The sequence below is a fragment of the Eucalyptus grandis genome, chromosome 6, assembly GCF_016545825.1.
Source record: "Eucalyptus grandis isolate ANBG69807.140 chromosome 6, ASM1654582v1, whole genome shotgun sequence".
Taxonomy (NCBI): domain Eukaryota; kingdom Viridiplantae; phylum Streptophyta; class Magnoliopsida; order Myrtales; family Myrtaceae; genus Eucalyptus; species Eucalyptus grandis.
The window spans coordinates 49,253-74,002 of NC_052617.1; the positions used below are offsets into that span (position 1 = coordinate 49,253).

The window sequence follows — 24,750 nt, forward strand, 5'->3', positions numbered from 1 at the left end:
TACCGCCGACGCATCTTTGGGCAGCCGTCACCGTCGCCACCGCCGCAAACGCGTCTCCAAGCTACCATCCCCATCGGAACTCACGTTGGCATTTCATCGAATACCTTATGTGTATTTTTTAGCTCGAGCTGGCCGAAGCTCGTTCCATCCATTTCGAGCGAGCTTCTGCCTCCATAGGTCCCCTCTTAGGTCCTCATTTATTACTGTTTATTTGCTGGTCACCGCCGCCGCCGCCTCAAATCCCCATTTGGTCAGAAGCCGCTCGGTTCGTTAGTGCCTATCACCTGTTCATCGTAATGCCCAAATAGGCTCTCCCTCCACGGTTCCTCTATGTAGAGTCCAGCTAGTCTCTTAGTCACCGGAATGCTGCCGTCGTTTGCCTAAAAGCTAGACCGTATCCCTCCTAACCAAGGCGACACCGTCGCGACCCCAACCAGATCACCGGCGCCCCCTCGCCCCTGTCTTCCCTGCCGTCACAGCTCCCTGGTCGCAACTAAGCGATCCACGACCGGGAGCGCAGCCGAGCTAGGCTAGGTCCGCGACTGCCCGCTCGGCCTCTCCGAGCCTGCAAGCCCACCGTCCGAAATCAACCTAGGCCGTGGGCCCGCAAGTGAATCTTTAAAAAAAAAAAAAAAAAAAAAAAAAAAGACTTGGGCCCTCCAAATTGGGCCCAAGTCCAGTCCACCCTCAAGCAGGCCTGGTCGGGCGAACCCGACTCGTCTTGCTCGGGCTAAACCTGGGTCGGGTGAGACACGACCGGTCCGGTCCCAAAAAAATCATTAAAAAAAAGAAAACAATTTCGAAAAATTCAAAAAAATTTAAAAATTAATTTAAAAATTAAAAAATTTAAAAAAATTCGAAAATTAAAAAACGATGGGGTTTGGTTAGGAATTGCTATGTTTTGCATTTTTAGTGTAATTAGACCTTTATTTGCTCGTATATTAATTATGTTGCATGTTTAATTTGCATATCTAATTATGTTTAATTGCATGTGTTTAATTTTATTGCAATTAGGATCTTGATGGCTATGATTATTACTTTAATGATTATGCACCCACATGATCACCTCACATGTTAGTGGATAAGCATAAAATCAATCCAAACTGCCTGACAAAAATCATTTTGTTAAATTTTTTGTTAAAATGAACAAGATTAGGTACCGAAAAGGGCATTAATTGGTTAATTAGTGTAATCAAGTCTCCGACTCTAGATTCTCTGGTTGCGTAGGAAGTGAGATACACTCGCATGTCTCACTTGGTTTCTAGACAACCCTAATAAGCTAGTGGCGACTCTTTTTGTACAAAAATTCCTAAAGAAAATCCCAATGTCATGCAGGTATGGGCTTGGGAGAGCCCGCGCCTAATCATGGGCCTTAGGCCCGTCCTTTAGGCAATACCCCTAAACCTATTCCCTTCCCCCGAGGGTAGGTCGCGACAATGCCTTAATAGACTATGCTACTTAGATTATAAATCTCCAAATCGAGATGCCATCAAGTTTAATAAAGTAATAGACGTGTCAATTTCTGTTGATTGCTAAATAAGATGTACAATTTCATTGCGAGGTGAACTGTAAGGCCCTCGAAAATTTGAGAAAATGAGCTAACATGACCCCATCAAAAGGGAAAAGGGAAAAAGAATTTTAAAGAGGACAACGGGGTTCCTGACTCAAAGATGGAGATGTCATTTTGAATAAAAAGGGGCTCTTTCATCATATAGTGTTGGCGCGGACGTGGACTTGAACATGTCATTATGCGGTACTTGCGTGCATTGATTAGTCAAGTCTAATGTTCGGATACCTTAAATCATTCAAAAGAAAAGACAATAAAAGGAGAATAATTGAAGGAGATGTCAGCAGCTGTAAAATAGAGGAAACATCGTGATTAACGCGAATTGCCTATTTGGATCGGCGTGAAACCTGACTTTCTAACTTGTACAAGAGACAAGAGCTTCATCTCCACCCCAAATTGGTTATTGGCTTGCCGAGTCAGCTGGACTTCTCATTTACGACGCACAAACTACAATATGACGAGTTAGGTTTAGCAATAATGTATCGGTCTAGCCACGTCGACTCTTCCTTTGAAAAAACTATCAAAACAGTCCTAAATCTATTATAATTTTTTCCAATTTTGTTCTCAACTTTTTATTGGACAATTGCGTCCTAAATCTTTTGTAATTATGCAAATTCAATCCATCCAGCTAAATTTGACCAGCCAATGCTGATTTCTTTATCTCTCTTTCCTCTCTCTCCTCCTTCCTTCTTTCTCCAACCGGTCGCTAGACCTTGGCGACCAACCAAAGGCGACGGCTACTAGCAACCTATGACGCACGGACACGTTCTCCGTGCTTCCGTGTCGTGTCCGACACATGTCGAGCGCGTCAGACACGTCGACACGCATCGGACACGCTCAGACACGCGGTCAACGCGTGTCGGAAATCCAACACGTGGTCAACCTTTGCCCGACACGTTTGGACACGCGTGTCCAGCAGACGATGGAGGGTGGAAGTGATGGCGAGGGAGCAGAGACGGACCGACGGCGAGCCCGCGACGGCAAGAGACGACCAGAGAAAGAGCGGCGAGGAAGGGGGTCGTGTGCGGCGAGCGGCGAGGACATGGCTAAGTGCTGCACTTGCAAACCAGGAGACATGCAGAGATGGGTTTGAGGGCACTAGCAGCATTGTTAAGAGCGTCGTCTCCGGAAGTCTCAACTAAATCATTTCGCTAGTCACACGACTCCTCACCATGGTCCGCCCATCTTCCCGCTCCAACTCCGGCGGCGGCGGAGCAGCAATTTCACCAAGGTGGAGGACGTGATCGAGGCCGCGCCCAATCACGGGACGCGCCGATTCGTGATCTACGTGAAAAAGGGCGTGTACCGGGAGAACGTGGAGATCAAGAAGAAGAAGTGGGTCGTGCGGCGAGTGGTGAGCGGCAAGCGGCGAGGAAGGAGACAAATCTAGAGGAGGAGAAGAGGAAGGGTTGTCCGGCGAGCAGCAAAGGAGAATGAGGTAAAGTAAAGCTAGGGTTTTTGATTGGATGGCCTTCACATATTTTGGGGGAGGGGAAGTGACAGGACAGCTTGTCGATGAATAAAGTGGGGGAAAATGGACAACGTGGGGAGGGAAAAAAAGTGAAAATTTTGGGGGAAATGAGACGAGGGAAGTTTGGGCGAGGGGTTGGTTTCAAAAAATAAAAGTAAATTTGGGGGAGGGGGGATTTCGAAAAATAAATGTAAATTTGGGATAATGAAATTAAAAAAAGTGTAAGATTTATTAATATTATTAGTATAAATTCATTGTAAACTCTTTATATATTTATTTGTGAATTTGAATCAAATTAATTAAAAATAAAAATATTTATTTAATATTTAACGTGTCGGAACGTGTCGAAATTCTCTACTTTTTGAGAAATGACGTGTCGCGTGTCGTGTCGTGTCGTATCGCGTGTCCGTGTCACCGTGTCCGTGCTACATAGCTAGCAACAGTGAGCCTCACCTAGTGACAGCAAGGTCGACCTCACTCTGGGTGGATGAGGCCTTACCGTCACAAGACAAGCTCGGCCTTGCCATGACTAGGAGAGGTCGAGCTTGGCCAAAATGATGGCGAGGTTGGCCTCGGCCAGCCATGGCGACGGCAATGCTTGGCCTTGCCATGGTTGGGTGAGGCCAAGCTCGTCCTATGACAGCAAGGCCTTGCCTAGCCATGGGGATCAAGCATCGCCATTGCTTGGTCTAGCAAGGCATCATCAAGCGATGGTGATGTTGGGCCCCGCCATTGCTAGGTGAGGCCAAGCTTGTCCTATAACAATAAGGCCTCACCCAACAATGGCAAGGGCAAGCCTCACTAGCATTCGTCGGCCAACATGACTAGCTAGGGTAAGAAGGAGGGAGGGAGGGAGGAAAGGAGAGAAAAGAAAAAAAAAAGTACTAAAAAATTGCCACGTCAACATCAGCCAAACGATTAGGCCCTGTTTGGTAACCATCCAAACAGGGCCAAATTCTGATTCTTTGTTCCCAGAATCAGTTTCGGCCTAGAATCGCGTTTGGTAAAATTTTTGTTCCCGGGAACAGATTGGGAATAGAATCAAGAACCAAAAAAAAATTGATTCTTGTTCCGAGAACGAATTTGAGAATCAAAATCAAGAAATTTTTTTCTTCCCTTCGGCCAATCTTGCGACCGCCGTCCACCATCGCCCGCCACCATCCGCCGTCTGCCACCGCTGTCCGCCGCCGCCATCCGCCGCCGCCGGCCGCCGGTCCAGCGAGCTCACCGGACTGGTGAGGTCCGGCGAGCTCACCGAAGGCAAGCCCAGCCACCGGCGAGGCTCGACCTCCCAGATCCGGGCGAGGCCAAGCCTCGCCGGTGGCCAGCGGGCCTCGCCGGGGCGGGCGGGGGCTGGGCAAGCCTCACGACGCCCGCCCACCGGTGGCCGAGCAAGGCTCGCCCGGCCACCGGCGAGGCTCACCCGGCCCGCCGGTGGCCCGGCAAGCCTCGCCCAACCCCGACGAGGCCGGCTCGGCCACGGCGGGGCCAGGCGAGCCTCGCTGAGGGCCGGCAACGCTCCGGTGAGGTCGCCGGCCGAAGAAGAAGAAGAAGATGAGAAAAAGAAAAGAAAAAAGGAAAAAAAATGAAAAAAAAAATGAAAAAAATGAAAAAATGAAAAGAAAAAAAAAGGAAAAAAGTAAAAAAGTAAAAAAATTATTTAAAAATTAAAAGAAATTGATTTGGAACAGAATTAATGAACACGGTACCAAACGCAATTCTATTCCAGAATCGGAAATTTTGGACAGTTACCAAACGGCTTAAAATGCTTAGAATCAGTTCCCGGGAACAGAATAAAAAAGAATCAGTTCTGATCAAAATCTACTCCCGGGAACAGAATTGTTACCAAACGCGCCCTTAGTGTCCACATCATTGTCGATCAGCCAAATTTAGCCAGATAGACTTAATCGGCATAATTACAAAACATTTAGGACTTAATTAATAAAAAAAAGGATTTATGACTGAATTGAAGAAATTACAATAAATTTAAAATTGTTTTGATAAATTTTGTCCTCTTCCTTTTATCAGTGAAAACGGTGGGAATCAATGTCGATGACCTTGTCTTCAATTTGTGTCACAGTCATTACTTAATTTGAACGAGCCCATCATCACCCCATCTTCAGACTTCAGATATGAGTTATAGTATAGCCGGATTTATCTTACATCTGGGGCACAAATCAAACCTACGCCACAGAGAGCCGAAATTTCCTAAGATTGAGGAGCGATCGCAGAATTTGAACTTGTGATCAAGTGGTTTCAAATTATTTGCTAGTGAGACTTATCCCATTTTATAAGTGAAGACTAGCGTTTTTTTTTTCTAATTAATGCGCGCTTGACTCTCCTCCGAAGCAGAAAAAGAAAGGAAAAGGAAAACTTTATACATGGGATGGTAAACAATGGAGAACCACATGGTAAATATAATTCTACGAGTGGTAAAATACACCACGCCGCACTTGCATTATTGTCAAATTAATCATAAAAATATTGTAAGAATGTCAATTGAATTTCTACTTTTCAATCTTATCAAGTATTTATAATTTTTTGCAAGAAATTCTAATGTAACTTTTTAGTCAATTGGCATTGAAAATTGCTGACTTAGAGTCCAGCCACATCAATCATGGTTACTCAGCAATTTTTAGCAACAATCGGCTAGAAAAACTACAATAGAATTTCTGTAAAAGTTTAGGACTACATCGGCCAAATTAGAGAGTTTAAGACTAAATTGACATTTATACAATAAATCAATAGCTGAATTAGTATTTTCCCCTTCCACATAGCAAAGTTTATATGTAATGAAACTTCGAATGTTCTACATTAGTTCTTACCGGAAGCCTTCCACATGCATCAATGCGTGTGACTAACTCTTGGGCTACATTAGTTCTTACCTACAATGAACTGCGTATAGGTTTGCTTTTTTATTCGGGATTACTTTTCCTAATATAGTTGGTGTTTCGAAGCCGAAAATCTGGTAAAGAACGGTCGAAATTTATTGGAGATTCCCCTTTCGTACTCATGCAAATTAGAGATAATTGGAAGAAGAAGACAAATGATAGATAATTAAAGCGACAGATAAAATTATTTGTTTCTATCACCATAGTGAACCACACCAACTCAGTTCCTTTTTATTTAGGACAGACATTGGATCTAAATCATCGATTATCTGAACCTGCAACTAATAATGACTGGATAAAAGCTAGACATGAAGGGCCTCTTTATTTAGTAGTAACTTGCCCATCAACTTGTTCTCTATCTTCCGGTGCTTCATGCAAATTCGTAGACCTCGTCAGGTAATCTCGGTGTGAGCATTACCTTGAGCGGTGTCGCCTTCTCAATTGTTATTCCGAAAGTCTCCGACATATCCACCGGCAAATTGTCAAGAGTTGATATCTCAAATGCATGCAGAAACCTAGCAAGCATAGAATGCACAAATTGAAGGCCAAAGGACATTCCAGGACAAATTCTTCTACCACCTCCAAATGGCAAGAACTCGAAATTACGGTCCTTCACTTCAACATCTTTGTGGCTACTCAAGAACCTCTCAGGCTTAAACTCCATGGGTTCAGGCCATGTTCTTGGATCGTTTTGAATTTTCCATATGTTGAACATGAACCTCGTCCCTTTAGGCACGTAGTGCCCATTGATTTCACAATCTTGGATTGATTCGTGCGGCACGCCAAGCGGGCCTGGAGGGTGTAACCGCAAGGTCTCCTTCACTATGGCAAATACATAACCTAGGTTGGCAACGTCTGATTCATTCACATATCTTTGTTTACCAATTTGAGTGTCCAATTCTTCTTGAGTCTTCTTCAAAATGTGAAGGTTGTTTAGCAACAAAGAGACCGCCCAAGTTAGGGTGCCCATTGTAGTATCAGTACCACCTGATATCATGGCCTTCAAACAAGAAATACATATTAGATATCTAATGATAATCAATTTAAATTCAAACAAATCACCTTACATCCTCACATAATTTTGAGAAAAATAATGACGAGAATATAAGCAAAACTCATAATCTTTAGAAACGTATGACAGCGTCACTCTACTACTCATAAATCGGATTTCCTTTGGCCCATAACTTGTTCCATAAAATAAAAATAAAAATAAAAATAAAAATATTATATTCCTGTTAAACGGCGACATATAATTGTACGTTTGTTAGAAAACTTGCTAGTTGATATAACAGGTCTGTTAGTGCGATATGTGTTAAACATTACCTTGCAGTCTTAATCACTGAGAACAACAAATAAGGTGTAATAGAAGTCAGATGCTCATCTTATGAAATTTCTATGAAGACGCGTAAGTTCAAACTCAATTTCGCTGTACGTCAATTCTTCAATGTAAAGCTCTTGTTGGTTGATATCATACGTCAACCGATTTCAATCTCCTTATGGTTTGCATTTGATGAACCGATTTCTAGTCAAAAGAACTTGCTAGCTGATATATTAATTGATAGCTTTTGTTGCAAGAGATATAGTATTCCCCGTTCACATATCAAATAAGCAACATCATGTCGGGTGAGTCTCATAATATATGCGTCTTGTACAGAAGCCTTTCCTCAAGAGCGGTGCATACGGATCAAAGTTCAGCATACGCGACAACAGTTCACTAGTACATGCGGGTTGTCGAACAGTGATTAGATTAAGAGCGAGACTTTATCCTAAGGCAAAAATAGGCAAAAATAGGCAAAAATAAGCAAGCATGAACCATGCAGTATGCACACAAAATGCGCATTTAAAGTAGAAAGCGGTAAGAGTGGCCGTACCAAACACGTAGCTTTGATAATTGTATCGGCATCATAACCTCCCATTTCCTTGTCATTAATGGTCGAAAGCATGACGTCCATGAAATCTCGATGACCCCTCTTCTCGCTCGAGCTTTCGCTATTCCTTTTGTGCTCCTCTAACCAACCACTTAGGATCGAGTCCAAATCCTTCGCGATCCCCCTCATGGTCTTCTCATGGCCACCCAAGTCCAACCGTCTCAAGAAAGGAAGGGCATCCGCCACGGTGAAAACCCCCAGGTAATGCAAGAATTCCCTCAAGGCATGGTGGCACCGCCGCTCCTCTTCCTCATCCACGGTGGCAATGCCACTGTAGTAGCCCTTACCAGCTACGACTTGAATGACGATATTCAGACACAAGCTTGCGAACCACTGCTTCAAGTCGATTAAGATATGGCCTGTGGTAGAGACAGGCATAGTGTTAGACTTTTCAAATCGAAAACACGCTTCTGTGTTTACTGAAAGTGCTTGGCTTGGTTTAATTCTCTACATAAGTAATTGAATCGTTTCATTGAATAAAGAATTTTAAACTTACGCTGTATAAATGAAAGTACCTGATTCATTCTTCTTCTCAGTCCAAAGCTTGTGCAACTCTTTAATGGCGACATCGGTCGCCGAGGCTACTATGGGGTTGACAAGCGACTCGATCCTCCGGTTAGAGAGCAGCTCCATGTTGGCAAGTTTCCTCACTTCGCGCCAATACTGACCGTAAGGGGAAAACCCAAAAAAGGCATTGTTGTAGCCCATAACTTCAGTGGCTAATAGTCGTGGACGAGACGCGAGGGCAAGGTCGTGCTTGGTCCAACATTCTTTGGCAACCTCAGAACTGTTAACCACTACGACCGGGAACAACCCAACCCGGACGGTGAAGATCGGTCCATACTCGTCAGCCATGGACGCAAAGGTCCTGTGAGGATGTTGGGATTTGGCTAGCATGGGCAAATGCCCTATGACGGGCCATGCGCCTGCAACTTCTGGGGGCGTTTTGAGCTTGCGAGACGAGCCTGATTTGAACCATACATGGATCGATAGGATGAGGATCAGGATGGCTAGGAACACTCCATACAAGTGGGTGAAATTCAGGTCTTGAAGCAGAGACTCCATTTGGAATTTGGTAGAGGGATCGTTTGGTTGTGTGTTGCTAGTTTGGAGAGACGAGCATGCTATTTATCGTTCCAACTGAGCTTAAGAAGCTGCAAAGCCTCGGAAGATCATTGATTCCTCCCCGAGTGCGACGGGAAAATCGCGTTTCACGTGTTATGGAAAAAGGATTCCTACGTAAGTTAGAGTCATTGGAGTTTTGTTCTTGGTGAAAGGGAAAGCAATACCCACGTGTCTTCGCAAAGTTACATGCGTCGATTAATAATTTGGCTGACTGGGTACGTAAAATTGTCGTGAGTTTCACGCTAAAAAGAAAGCCACCGTGGATCGACACTATTGAAGACAAGGAAAAACTTATATCCATTTTAAATTAAATGGATGCAGAACGTACTCTAAGCGGGAAAATCTGAAAAGAAGACAATGCTGGAAATATTGCAAGTTCTTTTCAACTTGAGAAAAGTAAGAAAGATGTAGTATAATGATAAATCTAAGGACATCAAATACATTATGAAATGTCTACGTTGGTCAAGAAAATACACTACAACACTATACTTTCGATTAATACAGATTAGTAAGTTTATGTTAAGTTACTTATAGCTAATTATACGTGAACGAAAGTAGTAGTTCATAAAGAAACCATAAAGAAGAACATGGAAGTCTCTAGAACTCGATATACTTAAAATACTTGACAAAGGTAAACTTAATAAATACAACACAAATTAAATAATTTCCATATAACGTAATATTCTTTAACCTCATGGGTTACTCGACTAATCTCACAAATTACGACGCTCCTTCCAAATACTCTCAGAAGCTAACATATATTAAAACACGTATACTATAAGAAACAGTGTAAACAAGGCATCACATGATTGTATTACTCATCCCATATATATGTGACAATCCTACTCCAACGTATATTTCTTCCGTCATTTGCTTGTGAGACATTGCGGTACTAAAGTCATAAAGCAAAAAAAAAAAAAAAAAAAATGTTGCTCTTGGCGAAGTAGTTTTTTGTCTCAATATAGAAGGAAATTATTGATGAAAGCTCCATAAAACTTAATAAACATACAATCAAAACAAATTTGTAATTTCTAATGCACCATCTCCTTAGTGATACGTACAATCAGCACATGAAAAATCAAGATATTTCCTTATTAAATATATTTAATATGTGCTCTCCAGGTACTCAATAATAGTACTTGACATAAAATAGCTAAAGAACGCAACTTAAGAAATTTCATATATAACTCGGGTAAAAATATTAACTCATTCTTCAATAGTTACCATATTTATAAAATTCACATCCAAAGAAATATTTCGACCTCATAAATGATGGTAGGGACATGTCACAAACTATGATCTCTCCAACCACCCCCACCTCCCTCTCCTTCTTCACTGGACACATCATGTACTGAGAAGTATATTAAGCACACGAGAAATAGGACCAAGTCTATCATATCCTATTGGAGAATGAACCTTATCAACGCGGAACATTTGGAATCACCTGAACGCAGCTTCTGCAGCCACGTTTTTCATGCAATTAATTTCGTATCGTCCATATATTTACCACTGATATTAAATTCAACTCACTCAAACAGAAATTGCAATTCACGTTTTTCATGCAATCCACTTCATATCGTCCACATTTTTTTCTCAGTAATATTATATTCAACCCACTAAAATAAAAATTACTATATAGCTGCTTGATCAAAATTTATGTATCTACAAGTGAGCGCCAAAACTCACAAAAAAAATGCATATGATGAAGCAAGAGAAGTAAAGCAACTACGTAAGTTTAAAAAATAAATAAATAAATAAATAAAAATCAGAGAGAGAGGTTTGCCTAACATACATGTATTGTTTTTTACGGGAAAAGTGCCAAAAAAGTCCTAAAACTTTTGTCTTTGTGCCGATTTAGTCCTAAACCTTTTTTTGGTGCCGATTTAGTCCTAAACCTTTTACGTTGTGCCAATTCAGTCCATTTCCGGCCAAAATTGGCCGGAATTTGCTGACTAGACGCCGGCCGGGCTGACGTGGCCCGATCGGCGCCGACGTGGGCTACTTTTAATAATATTTTATTATTTTTATTATTTTATTATTTTATTATTTTTAATTTTTAATTTTTAATTTTTTTAATTTTTTTTTTTCTTTTGTCTTCTCATCTCCTTCCTCCAGCCGGTCACCCGGACCTCGGCGACCGGCCGAGGCGACGCCGGCGAGGTCGACCTCGACCTCGCCGGCCACCTCGCTAGTGGCCGCGAGGGCGGCCTCGCGGCCGGGTGGCGAGGCTTGCCCTCGTCGGATCTGGCGAGGCTCGAGCCTCGCCCGCCCGGCGCGAGGCCGCCCTCGAGGCTCGGTGGCGAGGCTCGCCCTCGCCGGATCTGGCGAGGGTCGGGCCTCACCCATGGCCGGCGAGGGCGAGCCCCGCCAGCTCGACGCTTGGAGCATGGGGAGGAGAGCGAAGCCGACGGTGGCGACGCTCGGCGAAGGAGACGACGCGGAGCACGAGCCGAAGTCCGCTGTGCCGCTCGGCAGCAGCAACGACGACGACGACGACGAGGAAGCGAACGAAGACCTAAGCCTGAAAATCGTCGAGAAGGCGCTCTCGGTGCGCGCCACGAAGCTCGCCTCCACGCCGCCGGGCGTCGACGTGTCGGAGGAGGACGACGATAGGCCTCGGTTCCGTAAGACCTCGAGGACCGAATCCGGCCGCCTCCTCGCGCCGAGCTGGCGAGGCTCGCCCTCGCCGGCCATGGGCGAGGTTCGCCCTCGCCGATCCGGCGAGGGAGGACCGAATCCGGCCGCCTCCTCGCGCCAAGCTGGCGAGGCTCGCCCTCGCCACCCAGGCCTCGAGGGCGGCCTCGCGCCGGGCGGGCGAGGCTCGACCTCGCCAGATCCGGCGAGGGAGAGCCTCGCCCGCCCGGCGCGAGGCCGCCCGCCAGATCCGGCGAGGGAGGACCGAATCCGGCCACCTCCTCGCCACCCAGGCCTCGAGGGCGGCCTCGCGCCGGGGGCGAGGCTCTCCCTGCCCGAGGGCGGCCTCGCGCGGGCGGGCGAGCTCTCCCTTGCCGAGATCCGGCGAGGGCGAGCCTCGCCGCCCGGCGCGAGGCCGCCCTCGCGGCCACCGGGCGGGTGGCCGGCGAGGTCGACCTCGACCTCGCCGGCCGTCGCCTCGGCCGGTCGCCGAGGTCCGGCGACCGGCTGGAGGAAGAAGATGAGAAGACAAAAAGAAAATAAAAATAAATAAATAATAAAAATAATAAAATAATAAAATAATAAAATATTATTAAAAGTAGCCCACGTTAGCGCCAATTGGGCCACGTCAACCGGCCGGCGTCCAGTCAGCAAATTCCGACCAATTTTGGCCGGAAAGGACTGAATTGGCACGACGTAAAAAGGTTTAGGACTAAATCGGCACCAAAAAAAGGTTTAGGACTAAATCGGCACCAAAAAAAGGTTTAGGACTAAATCGGCAAGGACTAAATCGGCACAAAGACAAAAGGTTTAGGACTTTTTTGGCACTTTTCCCTGTTTTTTACTAACGTAGAGTCGACGAAATTACATAGAAACAATACTTACCTGTACAGTTTGTTATTTCGAAGCAAATGCAAAATATAAATCTTGCAACTCAGCTTGAATCATACATGGATTGATAGGATGGAAAAAATTACCAAAATAGTCATAAACCTATTGCAACTTTTTCATTTCAATCATAAACCTTTTTTTCTGTCAATTCAGTGCTAATCCTTTTACAATTGTGTCAATTCAGTCTATTCGATCATTTTGGTTAGCCAGCACTGACATGAACACCAATTGACTGACCAACGTTAACATGGATAATTTTTTAATAATATTTATTTTTTTCAAATTTTTTTATTAATTTTATTTTTTCCTTTTTTTCTCTCTTTTTTTTCTTCACTTCCTTCTCCTTCCTCCATCCAATCACCAGCAGTGACCGACCAGACTCAAGGAAGCCTAGCCATGGTTGAGCGACCTTACCCAGGCCACCAACTAGGCTAGTGAGGGTTGCCAGTGGCTAGGGGAGGCTCACCCTTGCTAGATCTAGTGAAGGTCGAGCCTCGTCGGCTATGGGCGAGACCCAACCTCACCAATGGTCAAAGTTCGAAGGCCATGACCCTGGCTGCCAATAGCTGCGTGAGACTCACCCTCGCTAGCCATGGTGATGCCCAACCTCACTAGATCTGGTGAGGCTTGACCTCACCCAACCATGGCGAGGCCATGACTTGCCCATGGCCAGCGAGGCTCACCCAAGCCAGTGGCAAGCGAGGCCTTGCCTGGCCATGGCGAGGGCAGCCTCGCTGTCACTGGGTGAGGCTCGCCCTCCCTAGTGGTCGGCAAGGCTGACTTGGCCAGTGCTCACCTTTGGCCGGTTGGCCAAAGGAAGGAGGGAGGAGGAAGGAGGAGGAAAAAAATATATATATTATTATAAAAATTGTCCATGTCGGTGTTGTCTAAATGGCTCACGAAAATTTGCCGATGGATTGAATTGACATAATTATAAAAGGTTTAAGATTTAATTGGATAGAAAAAAAATGTTTTGGACTATATTGGAAAAGTTGCAATAAATTTAAGACTATTTTGGTAATTTTTCTAAGAATGGCTAGGATCGCTTCATTCAGGGGTTTGGAGTTCGAGTCTTGAAGCAGAGTCTCCAATTGAAGAACGTTCATCACTAAGTTGCGGGTTACTATTTCTGGACGAAGAGCATATGACTTGTGCAGTTTCCCCTCCTAGGACTATTGATTACTTACGCAAATCATGATTAAAATACAAATTATGTTCCGATTGAGCTTAAAGAAGTTGCAAAGCCTCGAGGTATTATTGGTCATTTCCTGAGTGCCACGAGAAAAGCACATCTCACGACATAAGTTGGAGTAATTGGACTTTTGTTCTAGATGACAGTGAAAGCACACCTGCCTTTAATATTTCATCCAAGTATCTATACTTGACAAATGCATGGAGAATGTCCAATATAAATATTTAAGCTCATAAACGTAATAACAATATACTAGTAATACATTTCTCATTACCCACCCTTGCGTGTAAGCTGGAGATTGGATGTGGAGGACCAGCGGAACATAAAACAAACATATTAACAAGAATTACAGGGAGAGAAAATTGAGAGAGTGCCAAGATTCAAACCTTGGACTTGTGCTCTGATACCATAGTAGTATGTTCGGTCAAAAAATTAGAAAAATTATCCAAAAAGTCCTAAAATATTGCATTTTTGCTAGTTAAATCCTAAACATTTTCAAGTTTCACTAATTGAATCTATCTGATTAATTTTAGTCAGAAATCACTAACATTAACGCTGTCCGTTAGCGCTGCGTAGACAATTTTTAATACTATTTTTATACCTCACTCAACTAGCAAATTGGCCCTCACCTATGGTCAATCAATACCCTAAAGGGGGCCCTGTGATATGAATTGGAGAATTCAAAGACAAAGTTAGTGACAAGTATGGTGTCCCTCATAAAATGGCTCCTCGGGCTTATAATAGGGACTGTCTTTTAGACACTAAATCCTCCTTTGAATTTTGATTCAAACCATAGAAACACTTTCTAATGGCAGAATTCTAGTGCACGAGTTTTACATAGTGACAAGTGCAACGTATACTATTAGGATTAGCCAAAATGTTATTCTTTCAAAGAACCATTCCAAGCAAAGAAGGAAAAGACTTTAAGAACTCATAGGAAAACTCAAACAAGTTTATTACTTATGGGCGAACTTTCCTTGCCCCAAACTAATTAGAAACTCGGCAGGAGACTGCAGAGGAAGAAGGAAAAGAAGGAAAGAAAGAAAATAAAACAGAAATTAATAAAATAATTCAAAAAAAAATTACAAAAATTGTCTATGTTAGGTGTTCACATAGGCAGCTAATATCCACATTAGCAATTTCCTTCCAAAATTGACCAAATATACCGAATTGGCAAATTTTCAAAAGATTTAAGACTAAATTAGCATAATTACGATAAAGTTAGGACTTTTTTGGTAACTATCCCATCCCTCAAATTTAGGCAAGTCAACTGTTAATGGAGACAAAAAACAAAGAAAAGGTGGTAGCTCGTCTTAAAAGAAAATTAAAGTTTCAAAAAAGTTTTGTGGAGGAACCGCAAGGCATTGCGAGGGGATGGCGGTATTATGGGATGAGCAAATGGAGATGGAAGTGGAGTTCAGTTCTCAAGAACTCATAAATTTGATATGTTTTGATTATGAGAGTCGGAAAAAAATGCGGCTTACTTGTGTGCATGCTCCAAATAGATATGGGGAAAGACTTCAGCTATGGGAGAAATTAAGACAGATGGCTTCTTCTAATACACTCCCATGGATGTGCATGGGAAATTTCAATGAGATACTTTATTATTGGGAGAAAAGGGGCAGCAGAATGGCTGAGAGTTCTAGAATGCAGGCCTTCCAAAATTGTATCCATGATTGTTCATTAATGGAAATTGATTGTAAAGGATGTGCGTTTACCTGGTCCAACAACAGAGAAGGTGCTGAAATGATTCAAGAGAAATTGGATAGGGTCTTCTGCTCGATGGATTGGCGGGTTTTGTTTCCAGAGGCTGAAGCTTTTGCTCTACCAGCTGTGGGATCCGATCACAGTCCCCTCCTTGTGGTTAGCAATGCTGAATATGTAAAGAAACAAAAGGATTTCAACTTCGAAGCTTATTGGATTGAAGATAATGATTGTAGGAAGATTGTAACACATGCATGGAACTCTCAACTTTGCACCCAAGGAGGACTGAGAGAAAAACTATATGCTACCAGCCAAGCATTGAAAGCATGGAGCAAACAGAAATTTCCCAATAATAACATTCGCATTACAGCTTTGAAAAAGGAGCTTCAATCCATCACAAACAGCCACCGGAATTATCAAGATACAAATAGAATTAAAAGGATAAAAGAAGAGCTGGAAAGTTTATGGCGCAGGGAGGAAATGGTTTGGGGCTTGAAATCAAGGATTAATTGGCTTCGTTGGGGAGACAAAAATACAAAGTACTTTCATGCAGCAACGATCCAACGGAGACAAAAAAACAGAATTCAAATGCTGAAAAATGAAGAAGATTAGTGGGTTAGAGGTAAACAACAACTCCAGCACCTTACCACATCTTTCTTCAAGGCACTATACACCTCGGAAGGAACTCGCAACTACGACCCTGTCTTAAATCAATGCCCTGCGCTAATCGGAGATGAAATAAACGACTGTTTAGTGGCGGAAGTAACTATGGAAGAAGTACGTGCTGCAACTTTCCAATTAGGAGCTTAGAAAGCCCCTAGCCCAGATGGTTTAAACGGGCTGTTTTATCAACATCACTGGGATATAATTAGTCTTGATATCTTAAAGGCAGTCCGAGGTTTTTTTCTCTCAGGGGTTTTAGATCCAGCACTTAACAGCACACATATTACTCTAATTCCAAAGGTTCCCCATCCGGAGAAACTTGATCAATACAGCCCTATCAGTTTATGCAACTTCGCCTACAAGATTATTTCAAAAATACTGGCAAACAGACTAAAACGATGGCTGCCTATGCTGATTTCAGGTGAACAAAGTGCTTTTGTTAGTGGAAGACAGATTCAAGACAATATTTACATTGTACAAGAGGTACTGCATCAATTGAGAAAGAGGAAAAGAAAAAAGCATTTTCAAGCGGTACTCAAACTTGACATGACAAAAGCCTATGATAGGATTGAATGGGACTATCTAGAAGGCTGCCTGCTGAAAATGGGGTTTTGTGCTAAATGGGTTCATTGGATAATGCAGTGCGTTACCACAGTCACATTCAAAATTAAATTCAATGGGGAATCTCTTCCTGAATTCGCTCCAACCAGAGGCATTCAACAAGGTGATCCTCTCTCACCCTATCTATTTATATTGGTAGCAAACAGTTTATCAACTTTGATGGGAAAGGCGCTACAAGAAGGAAACATCAAGGGAATTAAACTAAACAGATCATGCCCTATCCTAACTCATTTGCTATTCGCAGATGATTCAGTTTTCTTCCTAGACGGTTCTCTCCAGGAATGCCAAAACGTTGCAGTTGTCATTAACCAATACTGTTATGCTTCAGGACAAGCTGTAAACTTAAATAAATTAGGGATATTCTTCAGTAAAGATTGTCCACCATCATTGAAGGAAAACATGAAGAGAGAACTAAGAGTGCCTGAGCTAGAACAAACTGGAAAGTATCTGGGACTACCATCTGATTGGGGAGCATCAAAAAAGCAAATGTTTGGGTGGATGCTAAATAGGATCAACATGAAACTGGAGGGCTGGAAGGAGCAACTCATATCAAAGGCAGGTAAAGAAATTCTTTTGAAATCAGTGGTGCAGGCGATACCACAATATGCCATGTCAGTTTTTAAAATCCCTGTGTCAATTTGTAAGGCGATAGAGAAAAAAATAGCAAATTTCGGGTGGAAGAACAATGATACACAGGCTGGTCTGCACTAGAAACGTTGGGAAATCATGAAAATGAGAAAAGATGGAGGAGGAATGGGTTTCAGAGATCTAGTTGCTGTTAATAAAGCCTTATTGGGGAAGCAAGCCTGGAGGATGGTTAAAAATCCGAATACGCTATGGGCAAATTAATGAAGGGACTATACTTCAATCGCTCAAAGTTTTGGCATGTTGATTCTGGTTGCAACCCCTCATGGGGGTGGAAAAGCCTGCTAATTGGAAGAGAGGCTATTGCGGACTCAGTCCGATGGTCGATCGGAAATGGAGAATCAGTAAACATAAGAACAGATAAGTGGCTGAGAAGAGGTTTAATAGGGGGACCGGCAAACAGAAACGATCCCAAGCAAGTCTCTGAGTTAATACTACCGGGGACACAAATGTGGAATGAACCATTGGTAAGAAATTTGTTTGATACTCAGACTACACAGGAAATTCTTGCAATACCAATAAATGGTCCTGTTTTTACTGATGAGCTAGTATGGACAGGCACACAACATGGATCATTTACAGTCAAAAATGGGTACAACTTGTTGAGAGACAACATCACAGAAAACACAGCCAATCAGCACCCCTCCTCCTCATACCAAACCCCAACAGCATTATGGAACGCAATTTGGCACATGAAAACCAATCCGAAAGTCAAGTTTTTCATATGGCGAGCTTGTCAAAACGCCCTACCAACTAAGGAGAATCTCTGGAAGAGAAATATCTCACTTGACCCGCTATGTGACCTATGCAGAGCCACGGTGGAAACGGCCGAACATACTCTCCTCCTCTGCCCTTGGGTTGCAGGGGTATGGAATCACATGGAAACAAAACAGCAAACCGAAGCACATGAAATCAAACGCTTAGATGAATGGCTGACAAAATTTACAAGCAAAGACCCGCACCTCCCCTCTCTAGAGACAGTCGGCACTCTCCTATGGTAGGTATGGAAGGGCAGAAACGATTTCATCTTCCGAGGAACCAAACCGGAGGCCGACAAAGTGATAGATCTAGCAAGATCTCAACAAATCAGCTACCAAAAATGGGGATCTGGAGAGGAACTAGTGAAGAAAACCGAAGAACCGGAGATCCAACCCACCTGGCAAGCTCCGAAGCCCGGCTGCCTCAAGCTGAACGTTGACGGATCATTAGGCGAAGGATCGACGGAGGGAGCGGTTGCCTGCGTCGTGCAGGACTCCTCCGGCACCCTAGTAGATGGATTCTCGAAGAACGTCTGGGCGGAATCAAGCGTGCAAGTTGAAACCCTAGGGGTCCTTGAAGCCCTAAAGTTTTTAAAGGAGAAAGACTTCTGTGAAGCTGTCTTGGAAACTGACAGCAAAACCGTGTTATCCAGCTTGAAGAACGAACAGCAAACTGAAGTGAACGCACGTGGGGCGGTGAGGAGCTGTCGACTTCTTCTCCAGCAGATGCCGCGACTGGGCCTCGCCTTCTATTCCCGCTCAGCGAACCAAGCTACGGACTGGGCCACACGTAACCAACGCCCGAAGACCATCCCTCCAAATTGGTGGGCCTCCCCTCCCTCAAGCCTATGGGCTCTTTTATGTATCGACGCCCCAGTAGCAGGCCATCGCGGTTCTCCGCGTATATGATAAATAACAATTCACTTTTAGACACACAAAAAAAAAAAAAAAAGCCCCGATCATTACCAATCCGGACCGTTGGAGACTTTCCGACGCCCAATTGAGTGTGCTCATTTCACCGAGTAAAATAGGGTTCTTTTTAGGAGATTTTCTAAACCTTTAACTACTTCCTCTTTTTATATAGATACTCAAATTTTACTTGTCTTTGGCGAAGTTTGAGGCAAATACTTATACGGATCCTCGTCTATATAACATAGGCCAATTATAGCCGTTGATCGTGTGGGCCGTTGGACCCACATGATTAATGACTACAATTCGTGGATAGGTCTTGGCAAGACATTCTCGTCATCTGGCCTCAGTAGGTTACGTGGACTTTACATGATCAACAACAGCGATTCTAGCCATCAAGGCCTTCAATCTCATCAAGCCCATGAGTCCTGTGTGAGCCCATTTGCACTACTCATTTTGAAAGCTCGGACCAAATTAATTTTCGTCATTTTGGAGCCCGGCAAACTGATCTTTTAATTGTTGCAATTTGTCAAATCCCAAGTTGAGGGCGTTGCGTCGTTTCAAATCATCAGTTGCTTGTCTTCTTCGACCTTGAGTCATAAAAGAGTGTTCTATTGTTCTTTTCTTATTTTTTCTTGCCTCCCAATTTAGATTTGAGATTTTGAACACTCTCAATATAATTTTGAATTTGGGAGCCATCCTCTCCCAATCTATAATTTGAGAGTTAAATAAATATGCTTTTGCGGATTTGATACCATTTGCTTTGTCCATTTATAGGTTTTGTGCGTCTAACTTTAATGGTGATCTTAAGAGATTTGATGTCTTGCTAAGCCACAAAATTTTGCTCTTCCATTGATTATATTTGTGTTTGTTCAACTTCTTTTGCTTGTCCCTGGCCAGAGAAAGAAGATGAAGGGAAGAGAAAAAAAGAAAGAAAAAAAGGAAAAAAGAATATAATAGATAAATAAATCAAAAATATTAAAATATTAATAAAAATTGTCCATGTTAGCGCCGACGCACCACGTAGTACAACCATATCCATGTTAGCGCTAAACAGCCAAAATTTAACAAATGGATTAAATTGGCATAAATGAAAAATGCTTATAACTCAATTGGTTAAAAAAAATTAGAACTAAATTGATACAATTATAATAAATTTAAAATGTTTAGGTAATTCTCCTGAATGTAGGAGATCGTTACACATGACCTTAGGATTATTTTACTATATAATATCCCTACTTATATTTAATTTAAGAAAATTAAGTAAGATAATATATTGAAGATGAGAGGGAAAACAATTCTAGAAAGTAGAAATCCTTATTCCCGTTTCTCAATAAACAACCCATAAAGAGTATGCGCAAGTAGGACGAAATGTTTTGCGTAGGTTGTGCATCTCTTTCTCTATAATCAAGACATCCTTATTACTACCAATTTCAATAGTCACGTAGTTGGCGACAAAACATACTATTTGTTATAGCTATATGATAAAGATTTTATCAATATGTGTCTATGAGAAACTTGTTAAATACCTTGATTGAGAAAATTTTGTCATTTTCAATACATCATTTTACTCATATCATGAGTCATCAATGTATCGGAATTGAAGATGTTTCATTGTTGGATAAGATCAACAAGTGCCCCAAGAAATTCTTTGGTCACATCCATATAATAAACAAAGCATGTCTACAAGAATAATATTATTCAATTTTGTACCTAAGATTAATCATTTATAGATGAGGGGTGTTTAAAGTTGTGGTTACGGAAGCCATGTTTGTCACCATCGATATCCAGGGGATAGAAATGACTTGTCTAATCACAAACATACACAAAACATTCGCATTATTATAAGCTAATAACCTCCTAGGAAAAGTGAGACCACACCACAGCGCGCTAGTCGATTAATATAATAAGATAACAAGCAGGTGAATCCATCATCTTGCTGAATCTGATCGCACTATGGTTGCTTCCTGGAGTCTTTCTCCAGCAAGAGATAACATATAAAATATACTCTAGAATCCAAGAAAATTATTTTTCAGGTAGAAATTGCATCCGAGAAAATGACAGGGCACGCAAGTGGTTTGGACTCTTATGCCCTGTCTAGTCTAGGATTTCCTCTAACTCTAAAAGTTTAAGACGCGCATCATAATCATTCCTTTGCATAAATCAATTTCTGACTAGAAATTGATTTTTTTATTTTATTCTCCAAACAAGGTTCTAAGCAAAACTATCTATTTGATAACCTTATAAAATTTCTATTTCCGAAATATAAAATCGCTTGGTAACAATACAAAATTTCTCATTCCCAAGTGATGGTGGGAGGCATCCGACGGCCGGGGGCCGGCGGGCAACCAACGGCGAGCCCCTGTGTTGGGCGACCGACTATCAGCAGCGGGAAGTGAGTGAGCAGCTTCCAAGGATTGGCAATCGGTAGCGGGAGGGCGGCCAACGACCGGCAACCCGCAGCAAGCAACCAACAATCATCAACCAAAAGCCGATGGCGAGTGTCGAGGGCCGGCAACCAGCATGACAAGAGTAAACAATAAAAAGAGTTTTCATTTATCACTTTTGTTTTAGAAATTAAAAAGCTAAAAATTTTAATTTCTGATTTTTACTCTAAATTTATTTCTTGAGTAGAAATCTATTCTAGTGATAAAAAAAATGAAATTACGTTACTAAATGAATTTCTGTTCTAAATCTATTTCGGAAAATAGAAAAATAGAGAAATAAATAAAGAGAATGATTATCATATTCATAGTCACCTCTTAAGTGACCTCTTAAGTCATCACTTCAGAATATCGAGACTTTTATTGGCTACATAGTTATCGAGTTTGCTCTGAAGTTCTCATGAATTGACATTTGACATATATCTTCTGTGTTTGGCTGGTAAGCAGAAGACGAGAGAGGTGAACTTAATTAGCAGGAGCTTTTTCGTAGGAGTAATCCATCAGGGTAGTACACGGTGAAGAATGGCAAATTTAAGTGAAGAGTACACATCTGTGCAATGCCCGGCTCGTGTGCATGTCCACACAAATTTACAGGTGGCGGCTTGGGACTTAATTGACAGGAGCAAATTACTATGTACTTGAGGTCCGTCTCGACATTTACTTAACTCATGAAGTTAATGAACTATCTTGATCATCGAGGGATTTACCATAGCAATATAGCTAATGTCTTTTCGCATATAAAGAGAATATCTCTAAATAACATCCTGGATATGCATCTCCATCGCCCTTAAATCTTACGACACATTCACATTGACATGAAACTCCTGATATTGTTTGGATTGTTCTTTCCTTCTCGATCGATGAAGGACCTAATTCACTGAAGATCCAAATCCCTCGTAAGCAGAAGGAGACAAGCGAGGCCTCACCATGACTTCGAGCGGAGTGGCCTTGCCGATGGTCAACCCAGCAACTGCAGTCATATCAACGACGCCATCGTCTTGAGCCGTCCTCATATCAAACCCGTGCAGCAAACTGGCCAGCGTCAGCTGCGCCATTTGAACCCCGAAGCTCGCCCCCGGACAAGCCCGACGACCAGCCCCAAATGGGATGAGCTCGAAGTGCTGGCCTGTCATGTCCACGTCCTTGTGCGCACCGGTCAGGAACCGCTCAGGCTCGAACTCATCAGGCCGCTCCCAGATGCGCGGGTCCCTTTGGATCTTCCACAGGTTGGTGATGAGCCTCGTGCCCGCGGGGACGTGGTACCCCTTGATGGTGCAGTCCTGGGTAAACTCGCGCATGCCCGAGAGAGGGCCGGCCGGGTACAGGCGGAGGGTCTCTTTGACTATGGCTTGGAGGTACACGAGCTTGCGCAGGTCTGACTCTTTGACCAGCCTGTCCCTTCCGACGTGGACGTCCAGCTCAGCTTGGGCTCTCTTGATGGCGAGCGGGTTGTTTAGGAGCAAGGCGAGGCCCCATATTAGGGTGACGGCGGTCGTGTCCGTGCCTCCTGCGACCAAAGTCTGCAACAGTAACAATCAAATGTCGACACATCCCTATAAGTCATCTTTTGAAAAACTGACATCCATATAATCGGTACTAAAACCTTCAAAAATAAAGTAAATCCAATCTGGCAGGAAAAGTTTGGACTAGGAAAAGAAAGTATAACGTAAGAAAAGCGTATCTAATACCATGGTTGTGGCTTTGTTGATCGTATCAGCATCAACATCCTCTGCCTTAGATTCATCCAGGACAGAAAGCAGAACGTCCATGAAGTCCTGCTCGAAGTCGACATTAACACCACCCGGTGAAGTCTCCTCCTCCTCCTCCTTCTTCTTCTTCTGGCGATGCTCCTCCAACCATTCCTGAAATATACTGTCCATCTCCTTCGCCGTCCTCGTCATGGCCTTTTGATGTCCTCCCACGTCGAGCCACTCCATAAAAGGGACAGCATCCGCCATCACGAACAGCCCTGCCAGGCGGAACATCTCCCTCATCGCCTTCTGGCACCGCTGGGCCTTCCCCTCATCGCCCCCCACAGCACCACCGATGGAGTAGCGCTTCCCCGTGACCATTCGGAGGATCACGTTAAGCGTCAAGTTCCCAAACCACCGTTTCATCTCCACTGGGGCAAGGTCCGTGCCATCTTTCATCTCGATCCACCTCCTAATCAGGGAGTGACGGTTAATGTCATCAAAGGTATCTCTAATTTGCGCTCATACCTCGTGGATATCCGACCAAAAAAAAAAAATACCTCGTGGATAGGATCGATTAATGTTACTGGAAGAAATGCACCCTCGCATGATCTAGTGACCATGTACTGTGTCCTTAAACTCGATCTGTACTAATGTGCATCTCTTACTTTATTAGGACTTAACATATCTGTTAATCTATTCTTGTTTCTTCATGCATAGGAAATCAGAATTAACCCCGATCAGTTCTCTCTTATTTGGAAACATTAGATGGTGTAACGTTATGGATTAATTCAAACTTGGTCAGGCCTACCTGTACATAGCTTTCATCCAAATCCCCATCTCTGACTCTCTGATATGACTCAGCAGCTCAAGGCGGCGATTGGAGAGCAGCTCCAAGGCGGTTACTTTCCTCATCTCGCGCCAGAACGGCCCATACGGGGCGAACCCGAAGTTCGCATAGTTATATCCCAAGAGCTTCCCGCTAATGAGCTTGGGCCGCGAAGAGACCACAACATCGTGCACCGTGAAGCACTCCTTGGCTGCCTCCCAGCTGCAGACGACCAACGCCGGGTGCACCCCAACACGGATCCTGAAGATGGGCCCATATTTGTCAGCCAAATCGCCCAAGGCCTCATGTGGAAGCCTGGGTCCTGCTAGCAGGTGGAGATGGCCGAAAAGGGGCCACTTTCCAGCGGCTTCCGGCGCTAGTTTGGCTTCCTCGGCTTTAGATGACCTCCGGAGCAAACAAATCGTCAAGAGCAATGCTGTTAGGATTCCAATAGTACCGGCGTTAAGGTACGAGAAGAGGAGATTCATGGTGGCTCTAAAGAAATGGGTTGAAAGAGCGAAGTCCTTTGTTCTGTTATATTCGGTTTTAGCAGTCTATGAATAGTCCTCTCATTTACATTGGTATGTCCTTGTCAAATCACCTTAAAATCTAAGAAGAAAACATAACGTAGATCTTGTCTTGTCTGATTGTAGGACATGTCGCCGCCATCGGCTTGAGTGGCTCCTACTCAAGGTTATTGCATTTGATGAAAAGGAAGGTTATCACGTTCAAATTCAATGTGTACTTGAAAAGTCTCATGACGGGACAAATTCAGCTACTGCTGTTA

The 24,750-nt window shown here is 43.3% G+C and overlaps 2 protein-coding genes across 2 annotated transcripts; both read right to left on the reverse strand.

Annotated features, from left to right (window-relative positions):
• Window positions 1–6,092: 6,092 nt before the first annotated feature.
• LOC104429027 (cytochrome P450 CYP82D47) lies at window positions 6,093–8,985 on the reverse strand. Its single transcript, XM_010041933.3, has 3 exons — window positions 8,373–8,985; window positions 7,801–8,216; window positions 6,093–6,929 (listed from the first exon to the last, which is right to left on the reverse strand). Exons 1-3 carry the CDS (start codon window positions 8,920–8,922, stop codon window positions 6,300–6,302), a joined length of 1,596 nt encoding a protein of 531 aa, XP_010040235.2. The 5' UTR covers window positions 8,923–8,985; the 3' UTR covers window positions 6,093–6,299.
• A 12,981-nt stretch (window positions 8,986–21,966) lies between these two features.
• Window positions 21,967–24,511, reverse strand: LOC104429026 (cytochrome P450 CYP82D47). Its single transcript, XM_010041932.3, has 3 exons — window positions 23,946–24,511; window positions 23,132–23,606; window positions 21,967–22,963 (listed from the first exon to the last, which is right to left on the reverse strand). Exons 1-3 carry the CDS (start codon window positions 24,449–24,451, stop codon window positions 22,313–22,315), a joined length of 1,632 nt encoding a protein of 543 aa, XP_010040234.1. The 5' UTR covers window positions 24,452–24,511; the 3' UTR covers window positions 21,967–22,312.
• Window positions 24,512–24,750: the final 239 nt, after the last annotated feature.

Bases quoted from the DNA above. Each gene is read 5' to 3' on its own strand.
- LOC104429026 (XM_010041932.3), bottom strand. From the start codon at position 24,451: ATGAATCTCCTCTTCTCGTACCTTAACGCCGGTACTATTGGAATCCTA. The intron at 23,607-23,945 runs GTAGGCCTGACC...CTCCCTGATTAG, and splicing joins TGGATGAAAGCTATGTACAG to GAGGTGGATCGAGATGAAAG. The intron at 22,964-23,131 runs GTATTAGATACG...TTACTGTTGCAG, and splicing joins TCAACAAAGCCACAACCATG to ACTTTGGTCGCAGGAGGCAC.
- LOC104429027 (XM_010041933.3), bottom strand. From the start codon at position 8,922: ATGGAGTCTCTGCTTCAAGACCTGAATTTCACCCACTTGTATGGAGTG. The intron at 8,217-8,372 runs GTACTTTCATTT...TCTCTACCACAG, and splicing joins TGAGAAGAAGAATGAATCAG to GCCATATCTTAATCGACTTG. The intron at 6,930-7,800 runs GTACGGCCACTC...TCTTGTTTGAAG, and splicing joins TTATCAAAGCTACGTGTTTG to GCCATGATATCAGGTGGTAC.